The following is a 20,648-nucleotide window of genomic DNA, read 5'->3' as shown; positions in this document are numbered from 1 at the left end:
GAAATTATTGTTAACCTCCGTAACATTTTCTGAGAAATATTTAGGAAAAAACTCAGACAGCAGTAGAGCAGGGGATGAACCTGTGCTGAGAAAGTGTAGAAAGCAGTTTGATTACCAATGAAAGAATTTCATCAGTAAAAGGCAAGAGGTATCTTAGGAATACACAAGTGGCAGGCAGGGCCTACTGCCCAGAAACGGGCCTGCTGTGGCCACCATAGTTAAGTGTTCAGCCTCTGATTCAGGCAGGCTTGCTTCCAATCCTAGCTATTTCATTTACCAACTAGGTGACGTTGGCATTGACCTAATCATTCTAGGACTCACATTTCTCTATCTGTAAACCGGGGGCGATAATCATGGAACCTGCTCATAGGGGTATTGAGCAGCTGACAAGAAAAAATACATGTAAAGTCCAGCGTATAGTTAATGTTCAATAAAAGTTGTTGTAGTTGCAAAAAAAAAAAAAAAAAAAGGTAAGAGGTAATTTAAGGGAGAACTAGAGGGGACACACACACACAAAGACTACCTTGTGCAAAATCTCTCGATAATTCAATAATGGGTCAGATAAATATAGCATGCATAATGATATTATCAATAATATAATTTTGGGATTTGGGGAAGAGACATATGCTTTCATATAGACTTCTGTTTGATGAATGAGAAAGTAACGTACCCAAAGCCACAATTCAAATTAATGACTTATTCATGTTTTGTGTTTTATACATTATAGACATAATAAAGGGTAAATAATGACATCAGTAACTACAAAGTCAAATTATGCAGCAATACCTCGTACAATTTGAGTTTCAAATAAATCCATATTAGTAAAAGAAAGCCAGACGCCAGAAGCAATGTAATAGCTTTTGCAAATTAGCCACCAAGGTAGTCAATTACAATTGTATTTAATAGACTAGTGAACAGAAGGGCTGTGAGAGTGGGAATGATTCCAATGCTGTTGCATAAATTGTAGCTTTAGGAAAGCACTCAAGATGTCCAGTTAATCATTATGATAGTCTTCATGTGTGTATGAAGAACAATTCGGGAAAACCTTGCATCCTGATAAGATTGACTATGAAGGGATTGAACTACATTTGATAAAAGTTCTCTCCCTCTCTCTCTTTTTTTTCTTTCTTGCTATTATCATAATGGACTTTTAAGGAAGAGGCAGATATTGTAACTGGAAATCACATATACAATAAAGCCATTTTCAATTCTTTCCAACAGTTGTTTCATACGAAAAGTCCATGAAAAATGATCTTATAGTATTTACAGGAATGGAGTTTTGACAGCTGACTATTGAGAAGTCTCCTGTGTAATTATTCCACCTCCTCTCTGGCTAGGGATAAGTGTTTTTCATATGACCCATACTCCTGAAAATACTGAATTTCAAAATGTCTGTTCCACATACACAGCTGTTGACATCTGCAAATATTTAACTACCCAGTTGTAGAATCCCTTTGGTGAGTCATCCATCTAAGACTAAGAAAAGAGAGCAGAGCTAATAACAGGCCCTCATTCATGGGGTCTTATTTACTTATTTTTCTCCCCACTGCTGCATCTAGGGATGCCTTCCACTTTATGCCTCTGCGTCAGAGGCAGCTCTTCCTGGCAATAATATGAGACAAGATTAACTGAATTTCAAATGTATGGGGCTTCATTCCCAGGAAGGGTGTTCTATTCATATTGAACCTTTCTATAAAAATGAAAAGTTGGATCTGGAGAACAGAAATGGAAGAGGGCTGTATTCACAGTAGGGTAAGGAGATTAAACAGAAAAAGCTATGTGATTTATCTCTTTTATTAGGTGCTGCTGGAAAGGAGATTAAGCTTTTAAAAAGTGGTGACCTTGTTATAAAGTCCGTATTTAGCCAGTAGTGAAATATTATGAATAACAAAGCATGTGTGAAACAACACTGGGCGTAAATGAGAAGATTCAGAGACGTAGTGCGGTTGATAAAAATCTAAGGGGTTAATCCAGTACGGCAAATAACAGTAACAACAGTAATACATATTGTATAGCAGTTTGTCCATTTCAAAGTACATTTATGTCAGGATGCTACTTACTTCTCACAACAACCGTCTGAAGTAAGTATCCTTGTCACTTTATGGACAGGTAACTAAAGTTAAGAGAGGATAAGTTACTTGTCCAAGATCATACCACTTGTTAAAGAATCCCTCTCCCCATGCAAACCTCCTCTTCTTGTATTCTTTTTTTTTTAGTTTTATTGTGTTTTAAGTGAAAGTTTACAGCACAAATTAGTTTCTCAATCAGAAATTTATACACAAATTGTTTTGTGATATTGGTTGCAATCCCTGCAATGTGTCAGCACTCCCACCCCGCCTTTCCCTTTCCACCCTGGGTTCTCTGTGCCCATTTGTCCAATTTTCCTGTCCCTCCCTGCCTTCTCATCTTTGCTTTCAGGCAAGTGTTGCTCATTTGGTCTCACATACTTGACTGAACTAAGAAGGACATCCCTCACGTGTGTTATTGTTTGTTTTATAAAAAAAAAAAAAAGCCTGTTTAATCTTTGGCTGAAAGGTAGACTTCAGGAGTGGCTTCAGTTCTGAGTTAACAGGATGTTTGAGTGGGGGCATAGTCTGGGAGATTCCCCCAGTTTCTGTCAGACCAGTAAGTCTGGTCTTTTTTTTGTGAATTTGAATACCGTTCTATATTTTTTTCCTACTCTGTCTGGGGCCCTCTATTGTGATCCTTTTCAGAGTGTTAGATGGTGGTAGCCAGGTGCCATCTTGGCTTTGATTTTATTCATTCTCCTTTGTTCTGGACGGGATGCCACTTGCAAGCTTGTAAGACTCCAGAGGCTACTCATCAAAATAGGATGTAGAACATTTTCTTTATGAAGTATGTTATCCCAATTGACCTAGATATCCCCCAAGACCACGGTCCCCAGCCCTCAGCCCCAGCAAATCGGTCCCTCAAGATGTTTGAATGTGTCTAGGGAGCTTCTATGACTTTGCCTTCGTCAAGGTGTGCTGACTTCCCCTATATTGTGTGTTGTCTTTCCCTTCACCAAAGTTAACACTTGTCTACTATCTAGTTAGTGATTTCCCCTTCCCACCCCTCCCCTCCCTCGTAACCATCAAAGATTGTTTTTTCCTGTGTGTAAACCTTTTCTTGAGTTTTTATAATAGTGCTTTCATACAATATTTGTCCTTTTGTGATTGACTTATTTCACTCAGCATAATCCCCTCCAGGTTCATTCATGTTATGAGATGCTTCACAGATTCATCGTTGTTCATGTGTATGTACCACACTTTGTTTAAAATATAAATTTTGTTTTACTCTGTTCCAAGTTTCCCTGGAGTTTTCACCGTAAAATGAGGAGGTAGAGTGTAGGACTAACTGGGCATCTGGACCATAGGTCACATCTTCTCCACAGTAGTCCAGGAGATTTTCTCCCTCATTTGCAAGATTTAGCTATGTAAGAACTATCGTAACCACTTTAGAAAAAGCTGCCCATGTGATGCTTGCAGAGCAGAAAGTAATTTGCAGCTGACCCAAATGTAGTCTTCATATTTATGCTCCTCTTTCCTTTACCTTTCAAATCAAGAAGGTCAAGTGCAGTTAAAAGAAAGACGTTGTGTGGAGGGTGGGAAGACATAACCAGGTGATCACAGGTAGCTATTGAGTGCCAGGGAGTCTTTTACAGCCCTCTTTTTTAGCTTCTAGTCTGGCCTGGAAGACAGATCAGCTTGCCACATCTGCTGACAAGAAGTGTGTGCTATTTTAAAGAAGCATAAAAAGAAAGGAGGTAAAAGCTAGTATGCAGGTGTTTAGATGGAAATGGTTTAAGGGGTTTGAGCAAAAAAGAAATGTAATCATAGCTATGTAGTCACTAACTAATAGTTCACTGATTCAATCCTTCATTCATTTAATAAATAATGAGAGTGCCTACTATATGCCTGTAGGCACTGTATTAGGCACTTATGGAGATAATTAGGCCTATCAAGTCTTTTTTTTTTTTTTTTTTATCAAGTCTTTAGCCTCAAGAGGCCATCAGTGAACAAATTCCCTTAAAGAATTTTTCTCCATATGCTGGCACACACCCAAGGGTTCAGAAAAGGAGAAAGATCTTAAGAGATAAATACATGTGCCTGGTTCCTGAAAAGATTAAACATAGAATAACCATGTGACCCAGCAATTCTGCTCCTAAATGTATACCCAAAAGAATTGAAAAAAACTGGTATTTAAACAAAAACTCATATGTGAATGTCCATAGCAGCACTATTCACAATAGCCAAAAGGCAGATGAAGAAAACATGGTATATACATACAATGGAATATCGGTGTTGTTGTTAGGTGCCATCAAGTTGATTCCAACTCATAGCTACCATAATGGATTGAATTCTGTCCCCCCAAAATATCCGTTAACTTGGCTAGGTCATGATACCCTTATATGATTGTCTACCATTTTATCTTCTGATATGATTTCTCTATATGTTGTAAATCATATCACTACGATGGAATAAGATGGATTAAAAACAAAAAACCTGGATTAGTGGCAGTTACGGTCTACAAGATTAGATAGTGTCTTAAGCCAATCTCTTTTGAGATATAAAAGAAAGAAGAGAGCAGAGAGATGTGAGAACTTCCTACCACCAAGAAAGCAGGGCCAAGAGCAGAGTGAGTCCTTTGAACCTGAGGTTCCTGTGCTGAGATGCTCCCAGACCAAGGGAAGACTGATGACAAGGACCTTCCTCCAGAGCCAACAGAGAAAGAAAGACTTCTCCTGGAGCTGGCACCCTGAATTTGTGGACTTCTAGCCTACTGGACTGTGAGAGAATAAACTTTTCTCTCTTAAAGCCACCCACTTGTGGTATTTCTGTTATAGCAGCACTAGATGACTAAGACAGCCACCCTATGTACAACAGAATGAAACACTGCTAGGTCCTGTGCCATCCTCACAATAGCTGTTATGCTTGAGCCTATTGTAGCCACTGTGTCAGTCCATTTCATTGAGGGTCTTCCTCTTTTTCACTGACCCTCAACTTTACCTAGCAAGATGTCCTTCTCCAGGGTCTGATCCCTCCTGATCACACGTCCAAAGTATGTGAGATGTGGTCTCGCTATCCTTGCTTCTAAGGAGCATTCTGGCTGTGCTTCTTACAAGACAGATTTGTTTGTTCTTTTGGCAGTCCGTGGTATATTCAATATTCTTCGCCAACACCACAATTCAAAGGCATCAATTTTTCTTTGGTCTTCCTTATTCCTTGTCCAGCTTTCTCATGCATATAAGGTGATTGAAAACACCATGTCTTGGGTCAGGTGCACCTTAGTCTTCAAGGTGACATCTTTGCTTTTTAACACTTTAAAGAGGTCTTTTGCAGCAGATTTGCCCAAGGCAATGTGTCGTTTGTTTTCTTGACTGCTGCTTCTATGGGTGTTGGTTGTAGATCCAAGTATTCAGCTATGAAAAGGAAACAAGTTTTGATGCATACTGTGACATGGATGAAACTTGAACACATTATGCTGAGTAAAATGCCAGACACGGAAGGACAAATATTGTATGTTCCCACTTGTATGAAGTATCTAGAAAAGGCAAGAAGCAGAAAGCAGATAGGAGGTCACCAGGATCTAGTGGGAGAGAGGAATGGGAAGTGAGTTGTAACAGATACAACCAAAAGGTCGGCAGTCCAAATCCATCAGGTGCTTCTTGGAAACCCTATGGGGCAGTTCTACTCTGTCCTGTAGGGTCACCATGGGTCGGAATCAACTCGACAGCAACCGGGTTTTTCAATGGATTTATAGTGATCACTTTCTACCAAAAAAGGAGATAATTATTTCCAACTTATACTTAGTGGAAGACTGTAAATGGGCTTCAATTTACTGGTTAAATGTAAAAAGGAAAAAAAAGAAGACAGGGAAGAATTGCAAACAAGAAGGCAATAAACTGGCAGTTTTAGGTCTTAGCATCTGGCCGGTGGTCTCACTCTAATCTTTTCACCAAGGGCTGATTTCAACCACAGTTAAATCAATAGGTCTTCCAGAGCCCTTCAGAAAAGGAAAACTAATCCAAACAAATCTCACATTTAGCACCAGTAGCTATAAGCATACTGTGTGTGAGAAAGATAAAACAGAGAGACCACATGCTTAGCTTCAGGCATCCCCTTAAATGCTAATAATAAAAAAAAGACCAAAATTGGAAGGCTTTAAGAATAGAAATAAACTATCAAAGTTAAGTATATTTAAGGCTTAAAACTCAAAAGAGCTGCTTTTATTGATGCCGCCGTCAACAACCCAACCTTGGTATTTTTGATTCCCGACACTGTATTTTCAGAACTAATGATTAGACACCATGGTCAAATGCATGCTTAAGGAACTACCCTCTGGATAGTTCAGATCTGCCCAGGTCGGTAGTGAACTGAATTTTCAATGCTGGTTTGTGACACTTCAAAAATGTTCTGTGCATTTGTTTTCATAAGAAGAAAAGATTATGACTCGAAAAATGATCAATGAATGCTAGAGCAAATCACATCAAACATAGAAGCTTAGAGGAACTTAGTCCTTTAAAAGCACTGATCTACTCTCTAACTTTCTTACACAGCACTTCATAAAGTGGGAAAAAGTTGCTAAACATTCTGGAAGTGTTATTTCCCCTAGGAACCTGAGAATTAACATAATACACAGGTCAAGTGTTTAGTGATGTTGTTAGAAGATGCAGTTAGCAATCATGTTACTGGGAATTCTGTTAGAGTAAGAAAGAGACACTGAACTGTACACATTATCATGCAAAGGGGTGTCACTACAGAATAATTGAAACTGTTCCACTAAGTTATTCTGTAGCATGGTTTTTATTATATTTTATCAGCTAAATTTTTTTTTTTTTAGGTATACACAAAACTTCCTTTCCTAAATGTATTTTTCTTTTGTACTTCCTGCCTGCACTACCTAAATTTCCACACCTTAGCGTGCAGTTGGGCCAGGCAGTCATCCTTTAAAAGATGAATTTTTAAATCTCTGCGAGCTCTCCTGCCTGCCAATTCAGAATTGCCCTCTATTTCAAAGTAGCCCACTCCTGAGAAACATGTGGAGGACTTCAGTGTGCTCTGCTGACTTCCAGAGCCTGCACTTAAAGTAGTTATTGTAATTTTATTTCTGGGTCATATCATTATGTCCTAAAATATTTGTTGCTCCCAATATTTGCACTGGATATACAGTTTGATTATTTTTTCTCCCTTATAAGGTTGGATCCAAAGGCAATCTTTTTAGTCAGAAGCCAATCCTTTTGCAAACATGTATGTGTGTACATGTATGTATACAGATATGTGTGTATATATACATATATATATGAAAGAAATGAAGAAGTTATGAAACTTCCTTAAGACCTGCTGATAGCTCTCTTTTAGCCCTTTTTTTTTGGGGGGGGGCAGGTTCAGGACCCAAGTTTTTAAAGAAATCGAAGTTATATCATATTTTGCCTTTCTCCAGAAAACCACATCCATTTTAGAATGTAAAATAATAGAAAACCAGGGACTAAGTGTGGGTAACCTTCATTTGCTTTAAACAATGCTATAGATAGATGTAAAGAAAGAGATAAAGAGAAAGTGTGTGTGTGTTGTTCTCATTTCCTAGCGCTGTTGTAATTGAAATACCACAAGTGGGTGGCTTTAAAGAACAGAAATTTATTTCTCACAGTTTAGGAGGCTAGATACCTGAATTCAGGGATTCAGATCACTAGCTGTAGGGGGAGGCTCTTTCTCTCTGTCAGCTCTAAGGGAAGAGTCTTAGCTCTATTACCCTGGCTTTCTTTGGTTCCTTGGTGACCTTCAAGCGGCATCTATTCCTTCCCCTCTTCCCCACCCCATCCCTGTTTGTGCTTGCTTGTACTATGTCTCTGCTGTTCCTTATAACTCAGGAGTGATTAGGTTAAGGACACATTCTACATTAATAAGGTATCATTAACATAACAAAGAAAACCCTGTTTCCAGACAGGTTTAGTGATTAGGGGAGCCTTAGTGGCACAGTGGTTAAGCACTCAGCTGCTAATTGAAACTTCAATGCTTCAAACGCACCAGCCATTCTGTGGTAGAAAGATGTGGCGGTCTGCTTCTGCAAAGATTTACAACCTTGGAAATCCTAGGGGACAGTTCTACTCTGTCCTATAGGGTCGCTATGAGTCAGAATCAATTCAATGGCAATGAGTTTTGAGTAGGGATTAGGATTCCAACACTTATTTTGAGGGGACACAATTCAATCCATGAGACATAGTTTATGTGTGTTCCAGTATCATGTAGAAGAGACCAATGAAATAGAAGGTAGGAGATGTGAGTTCTAATCCAATTTCTTACACTAATTAGATAGTAGAACTTGGACAAGTCATTACCTTCTTAAGGCATTGGGTCCCTCTGCTGTAACAGCAGGAGTTTGGAAGACATAACTTTATGTGAATTGTTTGTAAAATATATTGTGTACCTGGTGTGTACTGCTGTGTCACCTTTGCCAAAGAAAACTAGGTCTTTTTTTTATACATATTTACAAAAATGGCACCAACCGTAAAAATGGCAGTGTGGTGTGGTCTAACCTCCTCTAACTTCACGAGGTGGGAAAATCATCAGCATCAACAGCCCAAAGCTGATTCCTGTGAAGCAGAGGTCAAACATACCTTCATCTTCCAACCTTTTTACCAATTCTGACACCAACAGTCCCTCCTATAGCGTTCTCTACTTCTCTGCTGGGTTCAATAATTCATAGCGACAGCCACATAGAACTCACAGATCATACTCATGACTGTGGGGTTTATTAGGAAAGTAACAGGTTACAGTTCAGGATCAGGAACATCTCAGGATGTAGTTCTTTGGTTAGGACAGCTTCTTGGCTGTGCCCACAATGAGGCTTCTCCCTAGCCCTCAGCCTCTCCTCCCCTTGGGCCTCTTGGGCCTTTTGGGCTGCTTGGGTCTCTTAGGCTTCTTGGGCCAGCTCAGTCTCTGCCCTGCTTGAACAAGAGTTACAAAGCTCTTTAGCTCCACTGATAAGTGTCCAGAGGCACCCCACTCTGCCAGTAAGCCTCGGCCTCAGCTCTCTAGCTCCACCAATAAATGCCCAGAGGTATCCGACTCCGCCAGGAAGCCTCCTGCCCAAAAGCACTCAGCCCTCTCGCTCTGTAGGTCGGGTTGCCTACCATAGCACCTTGCTCGGTGGGCCGGGAAGTCCACTGGACCATTTTGTGCCATTCTTCTGGCTCTGCTGCTGCCATTTCTCTGCTGCTGTTTCTTGCCGTCTCACACGGTCTGTGGTGTTAAAGATCTCTCTCTCTCTCTGTCTCCTGGGTCTAGGAGATTCTCAGTGTAGGATACACTCCATTCCCAATTCTCCTTGGTGGTAGTGGGGTTCCCCCTTCTAGGCTCTGGGATAGCTCATTTTAAGCCTAGTGGGATGGCAAAACTGACCAATCTCCTCATTAGTGTTCCATGCACCTTATTTTCATGGTCCCACCTCTGCAAGGGTGCCATGCACATTATTTGCATTGTTAGCAGGCTGTCCAATCCCTTTGGTGGGCCACAAGCACCTTATTTGCATATTCCCACCCAATCATTACAAGACCATGAATGGCTTAAAGGCCCATTTTAAGTAATTCACTGTACCACAATATTAATATTCTTTCTTCACTGGAAAGGATAATTGAATGTTGACTCTCAGTTATCAACAACTCTGTTTTGTGCACATATATGTATGTCTTGTCTCTCTAACCATTTTCATTTTATAAGCATTGACACCAGCAGTCATGATTTAACATTTTGCCTAGACAGCAGTCCATCTGTTACAAACAATAGAAGCCAAGTAAAGATATGTAGATGATTTCACCTTAAGTCCTGTAGGAGCATTCTCCTTACCCCATTCTGTATCATTTCCCTGAATACAGACAGCCACAGTGCTGTAGCAGTCCTAGCGCAAGTCTGATGATGGCAGATTGCACTCTTTACTTTAAGAGTGTGTAAATTCCCCTCAGGGGGATCATATGTTTATTAATGTGTCACAAGTTGCTTGCTTCCTGTTAGCTCTTCTTAGTAAATAGAACTATAGCGTTCTTTGAATGTGGCTTTATTTTTAGCATTTTAAATCACCTCCTGATGAACAGAAACAGTAAACAAGTATTAAGGCATCGAAAGTAATTTGAAAATAGTGCTATCCTGGGGAGTCTGGAATTCCAGGCATTACCAGACAGTTGTAAATCAGCAGTCACCTCACAGAGCAAGGGAATAAAAATCAGGAAAATAAGAATACCTTAGTGTGCTCTTTTTTTAGTGTGCTCAGCTGGAGCCACTTTCTGAAGATTAGGGTCAATTGCATTGACAGGAGAGAAGGAAGGGGGGCTGGGGTGAAGAGTCCATTTTATTCCTCAACTTCAGTCATTCTTATCCAGCCCACTCAGATATCCCCCATGACAAGTATAAAGACTTGTTCGGATTTTTGTACTTCACACTAATTGAACACCAAAGAACTAAAGATGTCATCATGGTGATATGATCTAACCCACCTTCTGAACACTGTCTGGTCATACTGCAAAATGGAATAGAACAGAAATGGGGAAAGGGACACAGCAGTAATGACAAGACCTAACACTGAGTGCTCACTCTGAAAGGCACTGTTCTAAGCGCTAACATATTTTAACGAGCTTGATTCCCACGACAACCTTATAAGGCTTTACTATTATTTTCTCCTTATACAAATAAGGAAACAGAAGCCTGTAAGAGTCAGGTAACTTACCCTAGTTTTCAAAAGTGATGAGGAAGTGAACTGGAATCTGAACTCTGGCAGTTGGGCTTTGAGGTTCTTGCTCTTACCTGGACCCTGTTTGTGTGCGCGTATATATATATATATATATATATATATATATATATATAAAATCTATCTCCTATTCAATACACCACCACCACTACCCACTGCAGTTGAGTTGATTCCGACTCATAGTGACCCCATGGGGTTTTCAAGGCTGTAAGGCTGTAAATCTGTGTGAAAGCAGACTGCCACACCTTTCACCTCTGAAGCCACTGGTGGTTTTGAACCACTGTCCTTTGGGTTAGCAGTTGATGACTTTAACCACTGCTCCTTATTCAATACAATGAGGCGTGATAAAACAGATAAACGAAGTGATCAATTGTTTGAGGAGAAAGAAAAACTAAGACTCTTGAATTTAAAAGATTTATGTGGAAGGTTCAAAATTAGAATTCACAGACTTATTTCTTAGATTCTGTTCTTTAAGAATTCTAAAGCATTATACGAGTATCACTATTATTTGAAAACCTGAGTATTTTCTTAACACGTGTCCTAAGATAGGTATTAGCTTAACTTAGATAATTATTTTTCTGAAAAAAAAAAAAAACAGTGAATCCTAATTTTAAATCTTTCACACAGTGAAACATAGGTTTTCTTTCTCTCCAAACTACTGATGACTTTGTTTGTCCTTATATCAAAAGGAATCCCAGCATGGTGCAAACGGTTAAGTGTATGACTACTAAGTGAAAGGTTAGTGGTTTGAACCCATCCAGGGGCACCTTGGAAGAAAGGCTTGGTGATCTGTTTCCGAAAAGTCCAAAACCAAACACCCAAACCCATTGCCGTCGAGTGGATTCTGACTCAGAGCGGCCCTATAGGACAGAGTAGAACTGCCCCATAGGGTTTCCAAGGAGCGGCTGGTGGATTCGAGCTGCCAACCTTTTGGTTAGCAGCCAAACTCTTAACCACTGTACTACTAAGGCTCCAAGGTCATAGGAGTGCAGTTCTACTATGCAGCACATGGAGTCATTATGAGTCAGACTCAATGGCAACTGTTTTTTTTTTCTTGTATCAAATTCCAGACAGACTTTTTTAAATAAGTAGGGTCAAGTCAAAGAGCACCCAATAATATTTCCTAAACATACATTTGAATATATCCTAAGATAGGTAATGGTTTGACTTAGATGATTATTTTCTTGGGAAAAAAAAATCCTACAATGATCCTGGGAAAAAGCATGCTTTAGTCTATAAACCTATTGCCATCGATTCAATTCTGACTCCTAGCGACCCTGTAGAGGACAGAATAGAACTGCCCCAGTAGGGTTTCCAAGGAGTGGCTGGTGGATTTGAACTGCAGACCTTTTTGGTTAGCAGCCAAACTCTTCACCACTATGCCACCAGGGCTCCACTTTAGTTTATACTGGAGTAAAATTAATATTGCTGACAAACACAAAGGCGATTTTTTTTTTCACTTTGGTGTCCCACAGACATCTCAAGCTCAAGTTAAAATTGAACACACCCTCTTTTCTCTCAAAGTTGTTTCTTGTTCAGTATTCTCTCATATACTCATTTGAGAAGGTCTTCATGATCTTTCTTTCACTCTTTTGTGTCATGTTGACTCTATGCCCTAAATATCTTTTGAATGTTCCCTCCTCTCCATCCCAATGGCACTGTCTTCATTGGAGGTGCCATCTTTTTTCCAAATGAATACAGTTGCTTTCTAATTCCTCTCAATGCATTTAGTCATTCTTCCAGTCCAATCCATCTTTCTCACCACAACCAGAAAAAAAGAATAATCAAGATCCAAATTTCATTGTCCCCCAAGATAAAATCCAAACTCTTTGAAGTGAATTACACAACCTTCAGTCTGGCTGAAGCTCACCTTTCCAGTCTCAGTTCCTGCTGTTCATTTGTAGCTACCTTATACTCTAAATTTTTTTTTATACTCTAAATTATTTGCAGTTACCTAAAAGTACCAGTTGTTTCATGCCTTTATGTCTTTGTACATACTGTTACCTGAAATATACTTTCTTGCCAAATTCTTACTAATTCTTTAAGGCAACCCACTATCACCATTTTTTGTTTCTTATCAAGCCTTCTTGTTTCCTTCTTTGACACTACTGTATTAATACATATCCCTTCGTTGTACTTATCACATTGAATTTCAACTGTTTACCGTCTATCTCTTCTCCTAGACCATAAGCTGCTTGAGAAATATGTAATATCATTCCACCAAAATTCTCAGACACATGGTCTAGTTGACTTTAATGGTCAATGGTTTCTCCTATTAAGTATTTTAGATCTACTCATAGGCTAATATAATAATCTAGAGATAAAAAGACTTCTAATTTTGTGGAAGTTTTTTTTTTTTTTTTGCCCAATATAAAGCCTGGGTTTTATAAAGCCAAATATATAGCCTAGCTATTTTCTGACCAATCTCATCGTGTCACATCAACATTAAGCAAAAGTTAGAATCTAAATTGAGAAGCTGCTCAAATGTCAAAGCATCTTAGTTGAATAAGGAGGAGGACTTGGGAGCTGTAGTTCACATGTACAGATACAGAGCAGGGAAAAGCCAACATCTCTGAGCGCCTAGAATAGGTTAAGCAGATTCCTATTCAGTATCTCATTTGATACTGGGACAAGTTCTGTCCCTGCACTGCAACTGAGACTTAGAGGGGTTAAATAAATTGTCCATAGTTGCAGAGATAGGGTGCAGTGAGATTCAAATCCAGAACTTTGGTGGCCAACTACATGAATATACATTTGGGAACTTACCAAATGAGTTCTCTGCTCAATTTTGAATCTCATGCTTTATTCTTCTCTTTATTCCCAGTGTCCAACACAGTGCCTGACACAATGTTGGTGCTCATTGAATATCCTGAGACAAACAGAAATGGTGCAACTTACCCCGAAACTTCTTTTGGTCCCACCTCTTCCAAAAGGCTCTCTGAAGATGATTTCTATTCTCACTTATTCCAAGTTGTAAACTTGATTTAAGAACCAGCAAGGAAAATGATGAGCCACTGATTTAATGACCTGATTCTATAAAATCTGCATATCAAGATGGTGTTGTCCTTATATAACACAGTAGAATGCTTCAGTGGTCTGACAATCCAGAGTCCAGGTCCTAAAAAAAAATGGATATGGAGAAAGGGTAGAGATAGTGACTTTTTAATTATTTTATCCAAGACTGTTTTCTACCCAGACTCATTGATAACCCCTATGCTTTTGGTATTAGAGAGTGGGGCAACCTTATTTCTGCCTTTCCTTTATGCTTAATAACCTATTGCCATCGAGTCAATTCCGACTCACAGCAGCCTTATAGGACAGAGTAGAGCTGCCCCATAGGGTTTCCAATGACCAGCTGGTGGGTTTTAACTGCTGACCTTTTGGTTAGCTGCTGAGCTCCTAACCACTGTACCACCAGGGCTTCAGTGCTTAATAGGTCAGTTATATTTTTTTACTTCTCTTTTAAGTTTACCAATTTTAGCATAAATCCAGGCTTGATTTCCTTCCTGATGTAAATCTTCCTTTATGTTTTCTATTTTTCTTGATACAAAAATCTTTATTGAGCATTTTTTCAAGCCTAACCTGTATATAACAGAAAACATATTTTTCAGCAAATAAAAAATGTGCAGTCGGCTTCACTGGACCAAACATTGTTTAGGCTGGGCGACAAGACAGAGCAGTGTACAATAAGCCAAGATACCATAAAATGGAGTTTTTGCTTTTCTCTTCTTTTGAGTGAATTAAACACACTGCCTTGGCAGCACTTTCTTTTTGTTCTCACCAGGCCACCATATTTATTCTGCTCTGTTACAGAAACTCCACTTACTGTATGAAAGTATCCATCTCGCTGACAGTGGGTGAAAATGACACTGGACTCTGCTACAATTCTAAGATGAAGTACTTTGAAAAGGCTGAACTTAGCAAAAGCAAGGAAATTTCGTGCCGTGACATAGAGGATTTTTTACTACCAACCAGAGAACCTGAAATCCTTTGGTACAAGGTATGGACTGTGGATGATTTTATTGCCTATAAATAGATTAATGTGCATCTTATTCTGGGGAAAATTGGATAAAAATTTTAAATGTGTGTGGTACATACATAGCTCAGCTCATCCTTCTTAAAACACAGCAGCAAGTTGTAGTAGTCATTAAAGTCTCCGAACCTGTGACTGCTAAATTTTAGTCAATATGTGTATTGGTAGTTCGTTGTAATAAGCTATATGTTTATGCTCTCTATATTGACAATTCTTTCAAGTCTATTACAGTCTGGACTGATAATTTCAGGAGCTAAAATATATTAAGCATTCACTTCAAAGGTCTTCGTGTTAGCAGTCCAAAATGTCCCCACTCAGCAGGGAAAGGATTGATTTGCCTCTTCGATAAAATGGTACATTACTTCTTATTTGAATGTTACTACATGTAACTTTGTCCATATTCTAATCCTTTTAAATGTAAGCACGCTTTCTAAAGAATTTACATCTGATGAAAATGTATAATATTATAAAAATAGTGTGAGTGTAACTTTCTTCAAAACCACAAGAAATTTTAGATTTGAGAATAATCTAACCCCTGTTCTTCTCATTACATCATTTGCTTTCACTAAAGTTCCAGATTTGAACACATACTTCAGCTTATTTATATCACAGAATAAAGAAAATGTCGTTATTGAAAGTACTCAAGAATATACAGAATACAGAGAGAGAGAGAGAGGCACACACACTGTTGCTACGTTGATGCTATGGATGTTTCTCTAGAATATTTTATCCATGGTTTAAAGATCTCTAGTATAAAATTCCTTTGTCCAACTCGCTGGAAGTAGGGATATAGGAAACTGGACATCTTGGTAGAGGAGCCCTGGCGATGAAGTGGTTGAAGTGCTCAGCTGCTAACCAGAAGCTTGGCAGTTCAAACCCACCAGTCGCTCTGCGACAGAAAGATGTGGCAGTCTGCTACCATAAAGATTACAGCCTTGAAAACCCAATGGGGCAGTTCTACTCTGTCCTACAGGGTCCCTATGAGTTGGAATTGACTCGAAGGCAGTGGGTTTGGGTTTTGGAACTCTTAGTAACTAGATCCACAAATGTCAAAATACATAGTGTAAGCCCTCATGATGGATTGCTCATGAATGCAGAACCTGTTAGAAATGAAACAAGAAACAAAACTTCTGTGATTTTTTTAAGGATTTTTGCCAAAATCAGCAATGTTCTTCTCTAAGACTTAATTTTAATTCTTGATAAGAAGCAATGGTGGGTTCAGAACAGCAAGGAAACTGTTAAATTTTTTTTTTCTCCCTTCCCCTTGGTTTCCTATCCAAGGCAGTCTTAAACAACACTCAGATATTAGCAATACTGGTTTCTGTTCCTGGGCTGGAGAGTTTTGTGTGTGTGCTCTTTTTTTTCCCCCTTTTTAAAATTGTTTGAGTATTTCCCACCCTTGATTCTCTGTGGCTTGTCTGCCTTCCACAGGCGGACTCTGAGGAAGCCCTGGTGACTGCTTCAAAGGAGGGAAGTGTTAAGGGTATGTGACCCAAGGTCTCAAAAGAACAAATATTTTTCTAGTACATATATGTAGACATATGTATACGTATACATATATACGTATATGTATATGGGTTTTTTTTATATGTAGACATTCACCTTCTAGATAATGCAATTTCTTAGTTGGTTCTTAATAAGTTATTCGTAAGAGTTGGGTGTCATTTCTCATTTTTGCAAACTGCATCTCAAAATGTCTGAAAGATGAGAGATTAAATATACACACACACATATATTCTCTCTCACTCACGTTCAGTTTAAGAAAATGGCTGACTTCACACTGGTCCTTTAGGTGCTTCCACCATCACCACAATCATTTTGACTTTAAGTTATAAAGGCCATCACTAGTGGAGTGATTTGTGGGAATATAGTGTGTGTGTAATTTTAAAGTCTCGTAACATACCAGATTGTTTTTGTAGACTTAGGTGTTACCCTCTCGATTCTAAATAGATGAGATTTTAAGACTGCTTCTTAAAGTAGAAAACCATAAAAGTTACTCTGGTTAAATATGTGTTCGATATATTCAATGCATATTGTTTCTAAACTAATGCAATAGGGCGTTATATTTTACTTACTATGAATCTTTACCTTGTCTAAAAGGCATAGAGCAGTGATAATACAAATACATATGATCTTCAAAGTGTCAGTATCTGAATCATTTAAAAAGGGGCAATTTACGCAACTAATATAAGCACATAAAATGTATATTTTGGTCTGAAGTAACTGGATAATTGCCCCCGCCCCGTTACCCAAAGGCATTGAGCCACATAATCAAAATAATGGTCTGCAAAAATTTGATTTACCAATAAAATTTTTTAGAAATAATATTACCTCTGAAAAGTGTCAAAGCGTTTAAAGCTTTTTTATCCTCATTCCATTGATTTGAAATCTGGCTAGAGGAAACGGACTTCTGTCTTGGCAAAAACAGAAATCTCCTGAGCCAACATCATTATAATCCAAACCTTAATTCAGAGACAATAATTTGGTAGGCCCATCAACAACAATGAAAGTGTATTTGTGGGACTGTAAAGACCTTGCATATAAATTTTGTCTTTTTAAATGAATTGTAGAATACAAATGCTATGAAGGAATTGAATTATTTCTAAATGCAGTATTAACATATTTCAAATATTGAAATAGCATTTTCCTCTGTAGAAGTATTAATTTTTTTTTCTTTACTTTCTACTAAAATAATGTATTTCATACTTATGGTATCAGTAACAAGATGATTAATTTCAAAATCATCAAATGTAAAGTATTTGCTTCTAAAAATGATATTAGGATTAATCTTAACATAGATCCCCATTCTTAGAAGTAAGTAATTAATAAACAACTGATTTAGAGACACCAATCATAGAAGTTAATAAAGTGATTCTTACTAAAAATACTCTTTTCAAATTGCAGTTATACATATGCCTGGTTTCCTGGAGATTTGAAGAATGAAAATCTTTAGCATTAATTTAAAACTCCTTAGTCCTTTTAAAATATAAATTTATTACCTTTTGGTTGAGTTAATTAAAATGCTTTGCTCTGTGTTTCAATTATTATACGCACCATCAAAATTTTGTTTTTCATGTAGGAATGTAGGACAAAAACATGGAGGCCAAGTATTGTGTTCAAAAGAGGTACCTTGCTTATAAGAGAAGTCAGAGAAGATGACATTGGAAATTACACCTGTGAATTAAAATATGGAGGCTTTGTTGTGAGAAGAACTACTGAATTAACTGTTACAGGTAATCGCAGTCTTCAATATTTCATTCGCAATTAACGAAAGTCCCATGTTAAGTTTAGCTGTTGTGCATGCATTATTTTGTCTACACACGAAAGAATAGCTTCACCAAATGTTAAGTGGATTCTTATAGTTGAAACTTATTCCTTCTGGCTTTTAAATCATCTTAACACTGAAATGCATTTGAAAGGTGAAAAGGAATATGTTCAGGGAATTATAGAAATGTTAGCTTTTGAAAGTACTTGAAATAATGAGTTGACAATTTCAGAAAATTATGCTTATATTTTGTGGTGATATCATTCTCGGAAGCAATTTTCTAGCGTGATGATATGGAATATATGAAGTATACGTCTGTCTTCCTGTCTCGTTCCAAATAGAAAAAATTTACTTTTCTCTTTTATTCCTTTATCACTCTATGAATCTGACAGATAATCCTTGTGAGCTTTAAAATAACATAATGGCAGGAATAATCAAATAATTATGTGAGAGACAATAGATATTGGTTGCTGTGGTGGAAGGACAGGAGACAGAATATAGAAAACCATCTGTAATCATACATCTACAACTCACCAATCACGCGGCTTAGATAGAGTCTCCACCATTTTCAGAACATCCGTTTTCTCATGTATAAAATGGAGACGATAAAATTTGCCTTATTTATTTCAAAAAGTTTTTGCGAGAATCAAATGAGGTAATTTGTATGAAATCAATTTGCAAAATACGGAATTATTCCAATCATACTTTTTTTGTCATTTTTATTCGTAACTTTTTCTTTTTTTATTTTATAGTCTACTTCACTAAAAATGGTTCCATGAGAAAAGGGGGAGGAAGGGCAAAATCTGAAGGTGAAGGACATTCTTCTCATGTTGTTATTGAGAGAGGGTCTTCTCAGTGATTCCTGTAGAGGCATCAATTCAATTAAAATAGTTTTTCTGTATATGAAGTCTCATGGTACTCAACTATATTTTGTAATAATCAACTTTTCTTTTTGATCTTAAAATCATGATATACTTTGACTTGACCACTACATCCTGCTTGATGGAATTTATTTGATGAATAATAATTATAGTAATTATTCTGATTAAAAGAAAATTTATTTAAACAGAGAAGGGGCTCTCTGGTAATGCCTTTGATAAACAGCAGATCCAGTAAACAACTGACACTTGAATAGTAAACACAGGGTCAGTCTTTAGCCTGTATCTATCATAGGCGTATGTACAATTTACAGTTGTTTGTGATTTAGATGTATAATAGGCTTCTTTATAGAAAATCAAAATTAATGCTTTATTGTTCTTACTCCCTATCATTTTAATGGGCTGGTGAAAAAAATATATGTATCTGTCTACATTTGGGTTTTCTTTATCATATACATTGAAATTTAATGTTATTTTGCTCTCAGTATATACTGAAGTAGCTTTTCTAAGGAGTAGGAATTTTAAAATATAAAAGGAAATAGATCTAATAGAAAATAGAATTCACTTCTAGTCTTTTTTCCTTGCAGTGTAGAATTAATTTTTGGTAAGTGTCTTTGTTACTTAGTGCTGCTGTAACCCAAAAAGAAAAAAATACACGAGTGTGTGGTTTTAAAAAGGAACAGAAATTTATTTTTTCACTGTTTTAGAGGCTAGGAATAGAAATTCAAGGCACCCACAGGGCTAGGCTCTTTCTCTCTCCGTAGGTTCTAGAGGAAGATCCTTGTCTCTTTCTGCTTCTGTAGCCCCAGGCATTTCTTGGCCTTCCTTAGCTGCCTGTAGGTGTATCTTCACATGGCATCTGTCTCCTTCCTTGTGTGTCTGTGGCTGTTCTGCTCTTTGTATAAGACACCACTCAGAAGAGATTAGATTTAGAACCCACTCTACTCCAGTTGGATCTCATTAACATAAAAAAGAAAACCCCTCCTTCCACATTCACAGGTACAAGGGTTAGGACTTTAGCATAACTTTCTGAGGAATACAATTCAATCTGTAACAGTAAGCCCATCTTCTCCCTTCCCAGAAACACTAGGATTCTAAACCATTATCGAGTAAGAGACAATTGAAGACAATCTCATGGAAATTGGAAACTCGGTCCCAAGTGGTAAAGTGACTTATTAAGGCTATTTACTAGAACCAAGACTAGAACTCTTTTTCTCCTAAATGCTGCCCAGGTCGACTATACTTTTCTAAGCTTCATTTCTCTAAAAGCATCTCCTTTTCTTCATAGGAAAAACCAAAAAAAAAAAAAAAAAAAACCGGTTGCCATCGAGTCCATTCCAACTCATAGCAACCCTATAGGACGGGGTAGAACTGCTCCATAGGGTTTCCAATGAGCTGCGGGTGGATTTGAACTGCTGACCTTTTGGTTAGCAGCCATAGTTCTTAACCACTGCACTGCCAGGGCTCCTCATAGGAAAGAGAGACATGATTATTTTTTGATACCCAAGTGGAAGTTAGTAAAAGTTTTCATTCAACTAATTAGCATGAATACTTCTAGCATATCTAGTCTTACCTGTGACAATGAATTGGGCAAAGAAATGATCAGGCAACATTACATTGTATATGCAATCTTGGGTGAGTAAGAGAGCTGCATGCCCTAAAATTAAAAATGGTATTATTAAAATGCATTTTAGGTATTAACAGATCAATGGACAAGATTTTTTTGTGCTTA

At 37.9% G+C, this 20,648-nt stretch overlaps 1 protein-coding gene across 1 annotated transcript in view; it reads left to right on the top strand.

The window, feature by feature from the left end:
* Positions 1-20,648, top strand: part of IL1RAPL1 (interleukin 1 receptor accessory protein like 1) — a 1,405,042-nt gene that overhangs the window by 772,276 nt on the left and 612,118 nt on the right. The window contains exons 4-5 of the mRNA XM_049871592.1: positions 14,554-14,740; positions 17,853-18,006. Of these exons, the coding sequence (XP_049727549.1) occupies positions 14,554-14,740; positions 17,853-18,006 (341 nt within the window). The remainder of the gene's footprint in view (positions 1-14,553; positions 14,741-17,852; positions 18,007-20,648) is intronic.

Source organism: Elephas maximus, chromosome X (assembly GCF_024166365.1).
Source record: "Elephas maximus indicus isolate mEleMax1 chromosome X, mEleMax1 primary haplotype, whole genome shotgun sequence".
Taxonomy (NCBI): domain Eukaryota; kingdom Metazoa; phylum Chordata; class Mammalia; order Proboscidea; family Elephantidae; genus Elephas; species Elephas maximus.
This window is presented reverse-complemented; position numbering and strand designations above follow the sequence as displayed.